At 41.1% G+C, this 17,732-nt stretch overlaps 1 protein-coding gene across 1 annotated transcript; it reads right to left on the bottom strand.

The window, feature by feature from the left end:
* Positions 1-332: 332 nt before the first annotated feature.
* On the bottom strand, positions 333-16,818 carry LOC5564615 (polycomb protein eed-B). The gene is made up of 4 exons (XM_001648915.2): positions 16,600-16,818; positions 16,396-16,529; positions 16,161-16,332; positions 333-1,324 (listed from the first exon to the last, which is right to left on the bottom strand). Exons 1-4 carry the CDS (start codon positions 16,675-16,677, stop codon positions 431-433), a joined length of 1,278 nt encoding a protein of 425 aa, XP_001648965.1. The 5' UTR covers positions 16,678-16,818; the 3' UTR covers positions 333-430.
* Positions 16,819-17,732: the final 914 nt, after the last annotated feature.

Below are 17,732 nucleotides of genomic sequence, written 5' to 3' on the forward strand. Positions count from 1 at the left end.
CTGGAAGCATAAATAAAAAACGTATAGAAAAAACAAACAAGGACCGCTTCATCATAGACCACGTAAAGTATCGGTTCTCGGTGATGCTAATCAATAGTGTTCATTAGAAAACACTCTTGATTATTATCACCATTGGCACCACTAGTGTGCATCTTTCTCTTCAGAGTAAAGATACATTTAAGCCCCGAGACCTGACAGCAGTCAAGCTGATCACAAGGTTGTGCCTTTGCCCAGGGCATTTCCACTTGCAGCACTTGATTATTAAATTTTGTTAACTATGTCAACTAACACTGAATTTCGGATCTGAATGCATAACATTAGTTCCCAATGTATTAATTTTACAATTGTATTAATAATCGACTCTTAAAAATAAATACACACACAGGTGAATGGAAAAATAGCAAAAGTATCCCCTCAGGCCGCCCAAAGTCTACGAGGTTCTGTCCCAGCGCCAAACGGTCCCATCGTCACAGACGCAGATCAGTACATCGCCGTTCCTGGAGAACGAGGTCTGCCGTATGGCGGTTGTGCACTTGGGATGATACAGCTGGCTGCATCTGGGATGAACGGGATCATCCGTATCCAGCTCCCAGAGGTAGGTCTTGCCGTTTTGGTTTCCCAGCGCCAAATACTTTTGCCAGTAGTCTAACGAAAAACGAATGAACCAAATATCGCACTCCTTATACTCCAGAGTACTCAGGACCGTGGTCGTGGTGTCATTGTTCTTGATTTCCACGTCATCGATCTTGCCTGCCTTCCAACAGACGATGGTGTTCTCGCACGACTTGGACAGAATGTAATCCCCCATCCATCTGACGCAGTCCACATAGTTTCGGTGGATATCTCTCGTCGAAAAGACCGGAAAATGCTCGTTGACCGTGGGAAACCGATAAACCGCCTTCGAAACATTGAACGTGTAACTTCCTCGAATGGCGTCTTTCATGGTATCAGTATCCAAACGCCACATCTTCAACGAGTGATCCATTCCGCAGGACATAATCCGCGATCCCAGGATATCGAAATCCGCACTCAACACCTCATCTCGATGGCCTTCCACCCCTCCGAAAACCGCTATGCAAACATCAGTCTTGGTATTCCACAGCCGCAGCGAATGGTCCTTGCTGGCCGACAGCAGCAGATAGTATTCCTTGGGATGGAACTTCACCTCGTTGATGGCATGTCCGTGGCCAATGTAGTGCTTAGCCGTGTTCAACGTAGCGGGACTGAAAACACGAATAACTCCTCGCAGCCCAGCTGCGGCCAAAATTGGGCGTCCCGTTTCACTCTCATGGGACCACGCACAGGTGTAGAATATCTCGTCAACCTACAAAACAGAAAGGTGTTACTAGAAAAAATAATCCACCAAATCACCAGTAAACTACTATAACTAAATTTCATATTCATATTTAGGGCACTATTTTCACATCAAGTTGGTAAAAACTGTCAAATTGAAATACTTTTTTATCAAACATGTTAATAATACCTGGCAATGACCTTGGCTAGCGTTTCATATAAAAAAACGCAAAAGAAAAGGTAAATGTGGCTCAGTTATTGATCAAAGAGCAAAAGAACAAAGATAGCCTCTCAATGTTCAATAGGTCCTTTTGTAAAGCTGCGCGAGAATCCGTCTCCGAATTTGATTAGAAACCTCCTCTGGATTGAGGGAATCCTCTCCGGGATTAGAAGAAAATCGTTCAAAGGATTAAGAGAAAATCCTCCTAATGAATCCGAAAGAATGCTTCTCTGGGATCGGTGAAAATCCTTTTGGATTTGATCAGAATCCCCCCTACAGGATTCAGTTTTAAGCAGATTCATTGGATTTTGAATTTTATACAGCTCCTTGATTGGACTGTGGACATGATTTTTCTAGAAAATTTATATTTGCGATCCATGTTTCACAAGCTATTTATGAATTTAAAGAGAGCTCAAACCGCAATGATGTCTTCAGAGAAATTGTCTGTATATACATAAAGTACACCTGAGTTGAATAAAAAATGTCATTAAACAGACCAGATCTAACCCCCAGTCTTTGTATTTTTCTTCGAAAGACCATATTTTTTTAATGAATATTAACGCTTTCCGATTTTGTGTATACGCACTCCTAATTTTCTTATGAATTTTTGAAAACATGGATACTCACCACATTTTGAAAAATAATTCGAGATGCGGCACAGTTGGTTCAACCCTCTGGGTATCAGCGTAGTGATTTTTCAACAGTTTTTCGACTGCACCCCTGCATTGGGATGCTTGTTTACAGGGTGTCTACTCGTTTACAGAAATTAAATTCCCTGATATTTCCAGGTTTTTCCCGGTCATGAAAATTAATTCCAGGTTTAAAAAGTCTCCAAAATACATAAACGATTGACGAATAGTTAATTTTAGATGACTAAAAATATATTTTCAAAGATTGGAATCCTAGAAAAACAAATTACGTAACTATAAATTTCAAAGTGTTTTTCTCTTCTAAAACTATCTGTTTTGTTCTAAACGTGTAAGCAACATAGGGAAAAAATCGAAAATATTGCTGATGATCTGAAAATGCCTTTAATCATCACAGTCAGTTATAAAAAACAGTCTATTAGATGTTAAGGAAAAAAGCCTTTCTTATAAAATTATATAAAGATTTATGAACATACCCAGAATATTTCTCTGGAGAACGTTTTATATTTTTTCCTGATTGATATTATGGAAAACTCAGGTCTGGTCTTATCGTCTTGAAAATAAGAACTTTAGAGACCTCTTGCATGAAAAAGAAAAAAATATGAACCAAACGGGGTCTTACATGAATTGGTCGGGGTTCTGCTAAACCGCACCAAACGCCATTTTTTTCAAAAATGAGTTATTTACACTAGAGGATTCAGATTATCATAACCTATCTACATTTAAGATATCGAATAATTTGAACCATCCCTCGTTGAGCAAATTCAAAATTTTTCTCTAGCAGGATATGTAAAACTGAAATTGTATCCAACCAGAGCGAACCATAAACCTTAGCTTGTCATTGGAGGTAATTTAGAATTTTGATTAAAGACGGCATTTTTTTTAATTCTTCCTCAAATATTGCTAAGTGGCCATTCCGGACAACATACAGTAACAACACCAACGGATTTTAGTATGTCATGTAAGTTAACGGCTTTGTAAAATACAGTATTGTTTCGGTGGTGCTGATCTAATATCATTCCAATTTTGTTCAGCCACACCGCACCAAGTACCATTTATATAAAAATCGTGTTTTTGTGTGAAGAAAAGATATCAACATTCGCTAAACGCTTGCCTTCGCTTTATATATAATATGTCGATGGGTCCATGCAGGAGCCGTGATGAAATAACAAGTCATTTAAATTTGATGTTGTCTGAATAATTTGGAAGCACTTGGTGCGCTTTAGCTGTTCAAAAAATTACGTTTTCACCTGTTTCAGCCTCCTTGATCAGATCGCGCACAGCTTGTTTCGAGTTATTCGCTCTCAATTCAACAGTTCAAAATGACCGAGAGGTAGCACGCCTAATCACCACTCGAAGGACGCGAGTTCGAATCCCGATAAATATTTTTTTTTACGTTGTCGATAACAGGGAGTCATAAAAAATCAATCAACTTTTAGCTTTTATGACTATTTTTGAACAATAAAGCACAAGCAGTTTCATGTACAACGGGAATGATGAAATGCATGCCATTCCTGGAATGCACTTCAGATAAATAATCGTCAACTTGTTCAGCCAAAGTGCGCTAAATGGGAGTAACTTGGTGCGCTCTGGCAGATCAAATTCATGATTTTCTTCGATCGTCACATTCTATAACTACATCATTATTGTCTTTATCAAATCTTTGAATGCGTGAGGGACTTGGTTCAATAACTCTTCTGTTGAAATAGATAATCCATCAAGAGAAAGTCGGTAGAATACGTTAAAATACGAATTGGCTTGTACCAATTCATACCACTACATTGTGGCCAGTTCTATGGAAAATTACAAATCTTTTCCGTTCATAGTGCTTAAACATTTGTGACAAGCATTCCAACATGTATGGCGATGATATGAACCCTCTTTTTCCTTTTTTTTCTTTGTTCTTGGAAATCATGAAACACGTTCAGCCATACCGAACTGAAAACCATTTTCTTCAATTTTTGTTCAGCCAGAGTGAACTGAGTACCTCTTGATTTGAAATCAAATCTAATTAAATGGAAAAATTTTGATGATTTTTTTGAATATTCTATCTTGAGTTACTTATTGGAACCTGTTAGTCATTCGTGAACGGTGAAATTTTCAAAAGAGTCATTTGCGATTTACTCGCAGATGAGTGAACTTTAAACTTAAATATGTCAAAATAATACTTTTGGCACTTGGTGCGGTTTAGCAGAACCCCGACCAATTATGAATACAAAAAGAAACATAACAGAAATCACGACATGAGAGTTAGATTCCTAACTTCTACAGACATTTTTATAAGATTATTTTTAAGACTCTTTCGGAATTCCTCGTGACATTACAAGTATTACTGCTCGTTTTACTGTAGATTTCCTTCACATATTAGTTCGAAGATCTCTCCAAAGCAAACGATTTTTCGATTTCTAAGTAATTCTTCAAAAAAACCGTTTTAAATACTCTAAACAATATAACTAAAATCTGGAATTTTTCACAGACATTATCGAAGATTCCATGAAGAATCCATACAAATATTGTTTAAGACATTTTTAAATGAAGCATTAAATTCTCCAAATAAATATTCCATTGATTTCCCTAAGATAAAGTGAGCAGACGTAGCGCGTTTCGCGGGACACCCCAAAGCGTCAAATCTATTTGTTTGATTGAAATAAACAATTCGATCATGATTTAGGTTTGCAATGATTGTGGAATACATACTCGATACGGAAAATGTTGGACTGGAAACGAGATGACTTCCTTCAACATATTCGATTAGAGCCCATTCAAAAACTAAAAACTGCTTCAGAAATTCATCCTTTTTTTTAAATATTACTACAGGTAGTCAAGAATTTTGGAATGTCTCCATAGAAATGTCGTGCAAATTTTTCAGATTGTTCTGGAGAAAACTATTAAAAATATTCATGATGAATTTTGAAAGAAAATCCTAGAATAACCTCTGTTGAAACTTGTGTGAGTTCTAAGTATACCTTGATGAATTTCTACAAGGATTTCTGAAAGAGCTTCAATATTTTTGATAAAATTATTCTTTGATTTTTTTTTATAAATTGCTAAGCAATTATAATCTCTGAGTAATGTCCTACAAGACTAAATTCTTTGATGCAATTCGGACTGTATCCCTGAAAAAAAAACTATCTATGATTGATCAGAGCAATAACTGTAATGATTGCTGTAGTATTAACTGGTGTAGAATCTTGAATAAAGTTTTGAAGGATCCATGCAGATTTGGAAATTTTAATTGAAAATTTTGTAGAGAAATCTTTGAATCTCTGCAATAATATTTTGAAGAACTGCTGGAGAAATGCCTAGAGAAACTACTGGAAGAACTTAATGAGGAATCCCAGGTCAATTGTATCGGGGAATTATAATAGATTTTATCAAACAATGCCTGAATGATTTTCCTGAGAGTAATCGAGGATGATTTTTAAAAAAGAATCCAAATAGAAATGCCTAAAAAAATTAAAAATAGAATAAAAAGGAATCTGAAGGATCTGTGGGGAATTTTCAAGAAGTAACAACAGGTGATATAGGTAAAAAAATGAGTGGAAAAGCATCTGGAGGATATCCCGGGATAATCTCTAGGATTTTTTTAAGGTTATTGTGATTTTCATGAATGAATAGACTTTCATGACGGAATTGAAAAGCTGCCAATAGTGTACTGATGGTACATTTTCAAACACCATTTACCTTTTATCCTTGATTTCAGTCACTACCAGCTGGTTTTGAAACGACAACACGACCAGCTGGAGCGTGAGAACAATGGCGATGACTGTAAACATCGGAGGACCAGCTGGTTTTGTTGTGTAAACCAGACCAGCTGGTGAGGCGAAAACAAAGAGAAAATGGTTAGGGGTTTGTTCACAAATTTCATAACGCCAAAAAAGTCCATTTTTGACACCCATCCACCCCCTCGTTGCGCATTTTGTATGAATATTTTTCGAATTTTGTATGAGCTGTAACATTTTAAGGACACCCACCCACCCCCTTAAGCGTTATGAAATTTGTGAATGGGCCCGAACACTGAGCTGGCCGGAGTAAACTGTCATGAACATCATCGCATGGGCGGTGGTGATCGAAAAGGGGCAGCAAAATCGAAAGCGAAATCTGAGAAAGACGAAATTCAAATCACTAAGGTCTAAGTGGTAAAAAAAAATCGCAATATCTCTGTGAAAATTACTGTAGGTTTTTTTTTAAACTCTGGAATTAACGTTTGTGGGAGTGTTGAGTGCTCTAGAATTCTCTGAGCCAAGTTGTGAAAATAATCTTCTAAGCATCCATTGAAAAATCGCTTGTTGCAATGCAGGAAGAATTTGAAAGAACATTTGGAATGTTTACACCTATGTTTCATCTGTTCATGAACGACTCCCAACTGGAATTTCACTTGCCTTTACTAACTTGGCAATCTTAAGTTCTGCTTCTTTGGCTAAACATGTATAACTGAATAAATAAAAATCGTCAAAAGGACCAAACATGTCAACTAGCGGTTTGATAGCGGCGCAGCCGAAAATTTTTCGATTAAAAAGATTCCATGTCATAAAAACGACATTTTCTACCATATTCTACCATGTACTACAGCTTCAAAACAAACTCCCTGAGTGTAGTCGAAATTCCCTGAGAATTCCAGGTTTTTTCCAGGTTGAATAAACTTCCCTGATAATTCCAGGTTTTCAAGGTTTTTCCTCAGTAGACAGCTAACTATAGCAGCGAACGGTCGCGTTGAAACCGTTCTCGTATATCGCTTGATTATTCGTCGCGTTGGTGGTAATAAATTACCTCTCGTCAGTTTATCTTCGCTCCATTTTGAGCCAGTCCTAAATAGTGTCTGCTTGAGTAGTTTTTGATAGCATTTAGAGCGTAATATCAAATATTAATTGTGCTGTAGCCTCGGATCAAGCTTTTGATTTCAGAGCGCTGTGTGGAAATCAAACAATAGAGCTGATTGCCATTGTCTGCAGCTAAGCAAAAATACCGCCTAGTGAGTGGCATCTCGTGCTGTGAAACTTGTTTTCTCTTTCGAGCTGGTGAACAATAAGTGGTCTACCAGTTCCCGACATGCTGTCGGGGACTAACCCTTTCCCCATCTGGGATACGGGTCCAGCTAATCGTCGGAATGGAGAATTCACAGGACCCCTCTTGGCTGAATGGGGAGATCCGGATGGTAACCTCGGTCAAATGGTTATGCTAAGGATGGAAGCCGTGGAAGGTACTCTTCCCCCAGCACCTATCCTTCTCAGGAAGTCAGTAGAAAGCTACTTGGGAGCGAAGGTGGAGGGAGCTTATCCTGAAGCGAGAGGCACTTCGTATGTCTTGAAGCTAAGGAATACTGCTCATGTGGAGAAATTGAAAAGAATGTCTCAGCTTGCGAACGGATTCCCGATTAGAATCGTGGAGCACCCAATCCTCAACGTATCCAAGTGCGTCATTAGCTGCAGTGAGTCGTGTAACTACTCGGACAAGGAACTACTCGAGGAACTGCAACCTCAAGGCGTGAAGGAAATACGCAGGATCACCAAATCTCACGGCGAAACACGCATCAATACACCCACCATCATTTTGACCATCCAAGGCACCACCGTACCCCAATATGTGCACATCGGTTGGATCCGCTGTCGAACCCGCCTATTCTACCCTTCACCAATGCTTTGCTACTGCTGCTGGGAATTTGGGCACACCCGCGCTCGTTGCACTCAGCTTAACAACCCGACTTGTGGCCTCTGCTCCGAAAAACATGTGATCGACAAAGACAATCCGTGTACTGCTGCTGCTTTCTGCAAACGATGCAACACTATCGACCACCCACTCTCAAGCCGCAAGTGCCCCACTTATACGAAAGAAGAGGAGATTCAACACTTGCGAGTGGATATGGGAGTTTCGTATCCAGCAGCCAAACGTCAATACGATTTGAATCACAGCTCAAAATCAATGGCTTCCGTCGTAGCCGCTGGCAACGATCAACGTTACGCAGAGCTCTCGTCTAAACTGGACAACGTGCTAAAGGACATGAAAACCAAGGATAACAAAATCGAAGCGCTGATTACAGAAGTCCGAAATAAAGATGCCCAAATTGAAAAACTCCAAGCAGCGCTTAAGGCCACACCGCAAGACAGACTAAATCTGGTGAAGGAACATGGTACGATTCAGGACCTAGTCGACAAGATTCGTTCTCTTGAGTCTGCTCTTGCCAGAAAAGACAGGGAAATTGCCACGATTCGAGACATATACATCCCAAAAAGAACCGCCGATAATCTTTCTACCGACCGCTCCACCAAGAAGCAAACTACAAAAAACCAAGAGTCGAATTCCACCAAAAGCTCTAACAAAGGTACGAAGAAGAAAGTGGATAAAACTGATAGTTTTGAATCTCTCAATAAACGCACCAAAAATCGCCCTTCGCCATCAGCCACTCCTGAACGTACAGATCCTGCTCCGGAGTCCCCCTCGCACACTGTCCACATGGATTTCTCTTCAGGGGACGAACCGATGCTAAACGCATCCGGTTACATATCCGACACGTAAATGTTTCGGCAGTAAGACTAGTTTTCCCTCGATTCTTCATAAGATCAACAGAACCACCAACGACAAACTTCAATGTTGCCCCATCGAAGCAGAATTGAAGCCATCAACCGTAGTATAGATCTGGAAACTAGTCTAGTATCTACTCACACACCAACAACATCAACCACCAACAGCATCTTTAACTTGGCATCCATCTACGACAGTCAACTTTCCACCCCTTCAACTTCCCCGGTGGAGCTACCGAGCAGTCGAGGCCCCGTCAGTGCGGAAGTCATGACCACACCGGAACTGGCGGACAACCCCCGACACTCCGTAGCGGCCGGAAGAGGGACGGACAAGGGAGGAAACTCCTATCCCCCTGAGGACAACGCGGGACTCAAGACTTCAAAAAAGCCGGCATCCAATCATGTTAAGAAACAATCCTGGAAACGCTGTAGTACTACTCCATCGGCATCTGGCCGATATCCACAAAGAAGAGCCTTGCCTGAAAGTGCTAGAACCAATGCAGCATTATACGACTTAATACAATTCAAGCATACGAGAACTCCTTTTCCAACAGCGGGACGTTCTAGCTCGCCTCTCCACGAATCACAACATGTCAACCAAGAAGAATCATCCGAAGCACCAAGTCTCATCAGGACTCCACGTTTACCTGAAGCTGGTACTCGCCTATCTATCGCGGAATCATCAATCCTGACAACAAATTCTCCTACTCGACTATCTCGAGACAACTCAAGCAGGCTTACTACCAAAGCTCCGCTGGCCATCCAATAGAACATGAATGGCTTTTACAACAACATCGGGGACCTCGAATTACTTATCCGTGATCAGCAACCAATTATCCTTGCCATTCAAGAACCCCACAGGATCAGCACCGATGGACTAAACCGCTCTTTGAGGGGGCAATATAAGTGGACCCTTAAATGTAACGAAAACGTCTATCACTCGGCTGCTATCGGTATTCTGTCATCTGTCCCCCACTCTTCTATCCCATTGGATACCGATTTACCAATAGTAGGCGTGAGACTTGATTACCCCTTCCCCCTGACAGTTATCTCGGGATATCTGCCTAATGGAAACGTACCGAATCTCGAAACTCAACTCATGGATATATTAAAAAGCTTGGATACACCAAGCCTGATCCTATGGGACACTAATGGTCATCACACAGAATGGGGTAGCCCTTCTTCTAACGCTCGTGGTTCGCTTATCATGAGAATTGCAGAATCGCTTGATCTGGTAGTTCTTAACGACGGAGCTGTAACCTTTACTAGAGGGGATACACAATCTACTGTTGATATCAGCTTAGCTAGTGTGAATATAATCAACCGACTTTCCTGGACAGCCGGAGAAGACCCTTTGGGTAGTGACCACCATCCGATTACAATCCGCTTTGACGAACAACCAGTGGCGATTACACGCCGCCCCCGCTGGAAGTATGACCAGGCAAATTGGTCCCAATTCCAAGAAACCTTAGACACGACAGTAGCAGATATGAATCCGAACAACATCGATGATTTTCTGAATGCTGTTCACCACGCGGCATCATCTACCATCCCTCGAACAAAAGGGAACGGTGGCCGAAAATCGCTTCCTTGGTGGTCTCCAGATGTAAAAAAAATAATAAAAGAAAGAAGAAAAACTCTCCGTGCAGCTAAACGATTGCCCAAAGACCACCCGAATAAATACCACGCTGATGAAGTCTACCGCAAGAAACGAAACGAATGTCGTCAACTTATCCGAGAAGCAAAGCGGAAGTCCTGGGAAGACTTCTTGGAGGGGATCAATGCAAACCAAACATCCTCTGACCTGTGGAACCGAGTCAACGCGTTGAGTGGCAAACGAAGAGCAACAGGCATGACCCTACAAGTAGCGGGAGGCCTTACCCGCGATCCGCATTTAATAGCCAACAAGCTAGCAGATTACTTCGAATCACTCTCTTCATTGGGTCAATACGACAACAACTTCATTCGGCGCAATCACGTATCCATTAATAGCATTCAAAACATAGCTATTCCAGAAGACACTGCTGTTCCTCTCCCTATTAACTCCCCATTCCGCCTGGAAGAACTGAACTTCGCTCTACGTCGCAGTAAGGGCAAGTCAGCTGGCCCAGATGAACTCGGTTACCCGATGTTTCAAAACCTATCCATTAACTCAAAAGCTACTTTTCTTGAGCTTCTAAACAAAACGTGGGCCGAGAACACTCTTCCCAAGAGTTGCACCCATAGCCTGGTGGTCCCAATCCCCAAGGTAGGAAAAGTTACTAAATCACCAAGTGATTTCCGGCCGATCTCACTCACCTGCTGTGCTAGTAAAATTCTTGAGCGAATGGTAAACCGCCGACTGAGTCGATTCTTGGAGGATAACCAGCTTCTTGACCATCGTCAACATGCGTTTCGACCAGGTCACGGAACAGGAACGTACTTCACTGGGCTGGGAGATGTTCTCCAGGATGCCATGAACAAAGAGCTTCATGTCGATATCGCTTCCTTAGATCTGGCAAAAGCGTATAATCGCGCCTGGACTCCAAAAGCCATCAATCAATTGTCCGAATGGGGCTTAAGTGGCCACATTCTCCATTTCCTGAAAAACTTTTTAAGCGACAGGACATTCCAAGTGATCATTGGAAACCACTCCTCTTCAACTCGGAAGGAAGAAACCGGGGTCCCACAAGGATCCGTAATTGCAGTGACTATCTTTCTGGTTTTGATGAATAGCGTTTTTGATTCTCTCCCAAAAGAGATATACATATTTGTATATGCGGACGATATTGTCTTGCTCGTTGTGGGTCGTACTCTTAAGTTTATCCGACGGAAACTCCAGGCTGCAGTCACTGCAGTTGCTAGATGGGCTCTCCACTCTGGTTTTAAGCTGTCCGCTGAAAAAAGTGTAATATCCCACATCTGCCGCTATCGTCATCGAATGCTATCATCGCCTGTGAAGACAAACGGGTCTCCAATCCCAATGAAGAAAACTGTTGTTATACTTGGAATACGATTGGACCGCGTGCTGAGATTTGAGGACCACTTGCGCGATACCCAAAAGAATTGCCAAACCAGACTGAACATTCTCCGCACTCTTTCAAAACCACACCGTAGTAGTAATCGAGGAACCCTCCTTAAAGTATCTAAAGCAATCGTAAATAGTCGACTACTTTACGGTATTGAGCTGTTATGCCTAGCAGAAGATTCCCTCATTTTATCTCAACTTGGCCCTACGTACAACCAAAGCATAAGAATTATTTCTAGTTTGCTCCCATCCACACCAGCAGATGCAGCTTGCGTAGAACTAGGTGTGCTTCCTTTTCGGTACCAAATGGTGGAGACTTTGTGCTGCCGAACAACCGGCTACCTCGAAAAAACCACGGGAGACCACGAGGTCTTTCTCCTCAGAGAGGCGAATAGAGCCCTCGCAAATCTGGCCCATTTAGAACTCCCCCCGGTTGAGCAGGTCCACTGGGTTGGAGCCAGAAGGTGGGACGCTGCAAACCTACATGTTGATCTTTCCATCGCGAATCGCTTCCGTGCAGGAGATAACTCCATTGCTATGCGCTCACATGTCACCGAATTGTTAGCTAGAAAATATTATACTCACCAACTCCGCTACACTGATGGTTCCAAGACCAGGGGGAGAACCGGTTTTGGTGTTACCGATACGGACAGCAGCCACTTTTTCCAGCTCCCCAATCAGTGCTCAGTGTTTTCTGCTGAGGCTGCTGCAATACTGTTGGCCATTACAACACCAGCATCCAAACCAATTTGCGTAATCTCCGATTCAGCAAGCGTCCTATCTACGATCAACTCTCCAACAACCCAGCACCCATGGATTCAAGCTATTCAGAAGGACTGTCCCGCAAGAACCGTTTTCCTTTGGGTACCCGGCCACTGTGGTATCCAAGGCAATGTAGAAGCAGATCACCTCGCTGCCATAGGACGAACCGGTCGCATGTTTACCAGGTTGACACCAGGTGCGGATCTGAAACACTGGTTAAAGTCTACAATCCGCGTAGCATGGGCTCAAGAATGGGCCAATGTGAGACAACCCTTCATACGCAAAATTAAGGGAGAAATTACACAATGGACCGACACTACCAATCGCCACGATCAACTGATACTTTCTCGCCTACGAGTTGGACATACTCACGCTACGCACAATATGGGATCCACGGGGCCTTTTCGCAGAATATGTTCAACATGCAACATAACCATGACGGTGGAACACCTACTAGTCAACTGTCCATTCTACCAGGGAATACGAGATCGCTATGATATATCAAACAACATAAGAGACATCCTTGCGAACGACCCAGCCAGAGAAACAGCACTAATTTCATTCATCAAAGATGGCGGGTTACACCGGGCCATTTGAGCCCCAAAACACAGAACCAACATAAAATATCCACACCATTCATCATACGGATCAACTAAGCTACGATTTTGTGTTAATGTGTTGTATATCGATTTTATAAGAATATCCTTTGTAATTGTAACTAAACTATGAAACTGTATGATAGGGGGGCCCCTCATTGTGAAGCCCTCTCCCTTTTTCTTCCAGAGACGAACCAGCCACGATCTGAGCTGAAAGTCTCTTTAATAAAGATAATAATAATAATAAGGTTTTTCCAGGTAGTAGACACCCTGGTTTACATTTGGAAACGTCAAATCAAGTGCAAGCTCAAACTGACCGTGATCCCAGTCACGACGCCCCAAACAGGAGCGCCAACGAAACTAACCCCAAATTACTCAAACAAACATTCTTGAACCAGGTTGGAACTGGTGCAACCCGAATCACAGTTACAACCCCAACCTGATTCAAGTTTTCCTGTAGGAAAATATATAACCCACCCCGTAAATAAATCTCTCATACACCGAACAGCTACGGTACCGGTAGTTCTATTAGAGACTATTTTTGCTGTTCATGCCGACAAATGCCTAAATCTATCTGTTGGCTGTTGATCCGGAAGATTCCCTCCTAGAGGCAACAACAACCAGCTTATTCAATCCTCGTCGGCACAAAACATCTGTTGACTACAATCCTTGCGTTGCAGAACCGTGTAGTGTTCGGCGGGTGCAGTCATAGCCGGCCGAAGCGGTGAAGGTGGTTTCCGCGGTGATAACGGAGATTTCAGGAACCGTGAAGGAAGCAGGTAGCGGAGCCCATTATGATGAATGAAAACATAAACAAAAATCATCTGGTCATGCCAGCTGATTATAAATTCACCACAACGTGATGACAAAACCTTAGGGGAAAAAGGGGTCCGCATTTTTTCGAGGTGAAACAAATTGTAGGGGACCGAGGGGACTAACGTGCCACCCGTTTTTCATTGTTTTCCAATAGTTAAAGGCTTCAAAACACATTGGTTCCTTAGGAAGATTTTTCAATGACAGGAAGCATATAAGCCAATAAAAAAATTTGACGGAAATGGTCTATTCATACAAAGTAAATTAAAGTTAAAATTGGTCAAAAACCTATATTTTTTTTTAGAAAAGTACCCTAAGACATTAGTAGCCCGCGAATGCCCGCGATGAGCTAAAAACAAGAGCTTTCATGTAAGGTACAAATTATTTTGTGAAAACTTGCGACAGACTCCTTTCAATGCGTTTGAGGGTGTACGGAGTGCAATTCTAATTAAATAATAATAATAATAATAATAATCCCGTGATACGCTAGTACGTGCAGTGCAATCGCAGTAGCCATGAATTGCATCCCGAGATGGAACGAAAAACTCGCTCATATCTTCTTCATCTTTTTTTCTGACGTTACGTCAGAACTGCAACTGGGACAAAACCGGATTCTAAGCAGGCAGGTGTTCTTATAAGCACTTCCGCAGTTTTTAACTGAGGACTTTCTTTGCCTATTGACCATTTTTGCATGTGTATATCGTGTGGCAGGTACGATGATACTTTATGCTCTGGTAAGTCGAGAAAATTTACTTTACCAAAAGACTTTCTACTAGTGGGATTCGAACCCACGATTCTCAGGTTAATTTAGCTGAATAGCTGCGCGTTTACCGCTAGGACTCTGGGCCCCTATGTATACAATATTTTGGTCTTATACACACTAAGCTCTTACGGCGAATTTAACCGTAATCTCAACAGCTGAACAGTTCGGTGAAATAAAACACTGTAACTTCGTCGGAATTTGACGGATTCCAGTGATTTCTTACCGAATACTGTAAAAATTTACCGTACTCCGTTAATTTATTTTACCGAACTGTTCAGCTGTTGAGATTTCACAGGAATCCGTAAAATAATTTAAGTGTGTACCTTAATTAAATATTGTCCACACCTATATTTTATATTATTAGGGTATTGAAGTACTTTAAATTTAAATTTGAACTATCACTAAATAATATGACACAAATTATCTCGGCTTATTTAGATGGTTGAACAAAACTATTTCCTTCGACATGCAGCCTCCAGATAAAATTAAACAAGTTGGAAAAATCATTCCCTACGTGGACTTGCTGTTGCTGTTAAAACAAGTATGTTAAAAGACTGATGCTATAGACATGACAATCATATTAAAACTGATTAAATGGATGATACTTGCATCAAGGCTGGGTTAGATCTGAGATATTTAATAAATATTATTATATTATAATATTATTATTTTATTTATGGACAAATTTCCACATATTTTCAGACTTCACATGAATTTTAACATATATTTTTGAGCGATTTTTCCAATCACGAGTTCATCGTAGTGATTTATTTTATAAATTTGGAAAATTGGCTTATAAAATAATTAAGGTGGAAGATATGGGAGCTCTATACAAAAACCATCATAATTAAATATGTTCATCAAGTCTAAATACGAGATGAACATTAACTTATGATGGTTTTGTGTAAATAGAGCTTCCAAATCTTTGGATGAATAGTTTATATTTTATCAAAAAATTCACTTTAGTATAGTTATTTTTTCTATTGGAGTTGTGCATGGAAAAATTACTCAAAAATATATGTTGAAATTCAAATAATGCCTGACATGCTGTGCAAATTTCATTTCAATCCGTCAATAAATAACTGAGAACTAGCCTGTCCAAGTTGACCATGTTGTATGTGTAGAGAATGAGATGAATGGATTATCAGGATATTTAAGAAGTTTGGTACTGTTACATAAAAATACATTTTGGAAAAAGCATGTAGCAATTCCGGATTGCCCTCTTGGTCACGACAGTATGGAAGATTGAAAAAGTTGAAAATGTATTGTCCAAACCTGAATATTCTAATGATCAGTCCAAAACAAGAAAAAATTGAAAACAAAAGTCCATAATAATTAAACATGGCATAAAATATGTCAAATATATGATTTCAGCTATATTAAAGAGAGTTTGAGGTTTTAGCCGACATTAGTTCTAGATCGAACCACTGTGGGCTGGTTAGCGGTAAAACACGATTCGTAATTAAAAACGAGATTTTGATAGATTTTTACCAAGTTGATGTGAAAACAGTACGAATATGAGTTCCAGTCACTGTACTTACGTCCGGATCGGAGTAGCACTGCAACAGTTTGAGATTTCCGTTTTCCAAGCACTGATAGATCGTCACGCGATTGCTTCCAACGGCGGCAAACACCGGAAGCTCCCCCTTCTTCAGATTATGATTGAACTGGCACCCGAACAGGGGCTGGCCGTGATCTTCCTTCACGTAACACCTAAAACCAAAAATCGCCAAATTTAACGGAATGTCTTCCAAACTTCATTCCTCAAATACTCACGCAAACTTGAACAAAGGACGGGTCACCTTTGGTGGTTTCTTCTTGGGGCGCCTCCGTTTCTTCCGGTTCGGATGACTCTCGCTTCCGTTGGAAGTGTTATCGGTGCAAGTGCTTCCTATGCTGGAAGTGTCGTGCTGCGGAAGTAAACAAAATTTCAATGAGAGGAGCGTCCTTTTCACAAACGCAAAAATGCAATGAGCTTACCAGGTCCTCTTCCTCCTCGTCGTCGGATGCGTCCGCTGCTGGGTTATTTGTGGGGTCTTCCTTAGTTCCGAGCTTCATTTCTGTCCCTAAATAGTTTCGAGAGCCTTTAAAGTTTTGATAAGACAGTGTATTTTACGCGGAATTTGCAAACAAGCACACCGGCGGCGGGTGGATTTCGCGGCTGATGGCTTCGTTTTGTTCGGAACGCGCATGTAAACAAAAAGTGCGAAGCAAAAAAGAAAAGCGGCAATTTTGACGGATGAGTTCGAAATTTCGAAATCCTAAATAGGGCTGGGCGTTTAATGGTGGAAGGCAAAACAGACGATTGAGATTAGGTCGACAATGGGCCGTATGAATAAAATGTAGTAAAGTTGAGTTTACTACAGTCGACTCTCCACATCTCGATGTTCTACATCTCGATATCTCTCCCTATGTCGATGATTTCATAAGTCCCTTCATTCTGCATACATTTTCACCCTCCATATCTCGATATCCTCCTTCTCTCGATATCTCCATATCTCGATGTGTTTTTGTTGATTTTTCGGTCTCAATTTTCTCTCCATATGTCGATATGACCATTATCGAAGGTTACTAGACCAAAGTTTTGGGATTCAAAACAAATTCCGAGTGCAAAATGACGTTTGTTTTTGTATTACTTCTTGGCAACTTAGTGTTTTCAATCTAGTATTCATCAAAAATGTGTTCTTTGTCTCGATCTCTCCCTATCTCGATGGACCCTCCGATATCGAGATGTGGAGAGGCGACTGTATTGTGCATTCAGATTAACTTTAGACCGAAGTTCAAAAGAGAAATGAAATATCACCGAAAGTTCGCCGAAGTTCGGCGTTGGCATTCTACCGAAGTGCTACGCCGACCAAGGCAATCCTTATGCGTCGGCGAAGCACCAAATTAGAATGCCGACGCCGAACTTCGCCGAAGTTTTGACTGCCGAACTTCTAATTGTCACTCGAATTATCAATACATTCTCGGTAGTAAACGCTGTATGTGGAACACGAGTGGAATATGTTTGTGTCATTTTCCTTTCTACACCTTTCGAACATACTACAAACAACGCGTTGCTATGAATAAAGGTAGCATTTACTACAAAGCTACTGGTAGTTAGCTTAAGAGGT

This window comes from Aedes aegypti, chromosome 2 (genome assembly GCF_002204515.2).
Source record: "Aedes aegypti strain LVP_AGWG chromosome 2, AaegL5.0 Primary Assembly, whole genome shotgun sequence".
NCBI classification, from domain to species: Eukaryota; Metazoa; Arthropoda; class Insecta; order Diptera; family Culicidae; genus Aedes; species Aedes aegypti.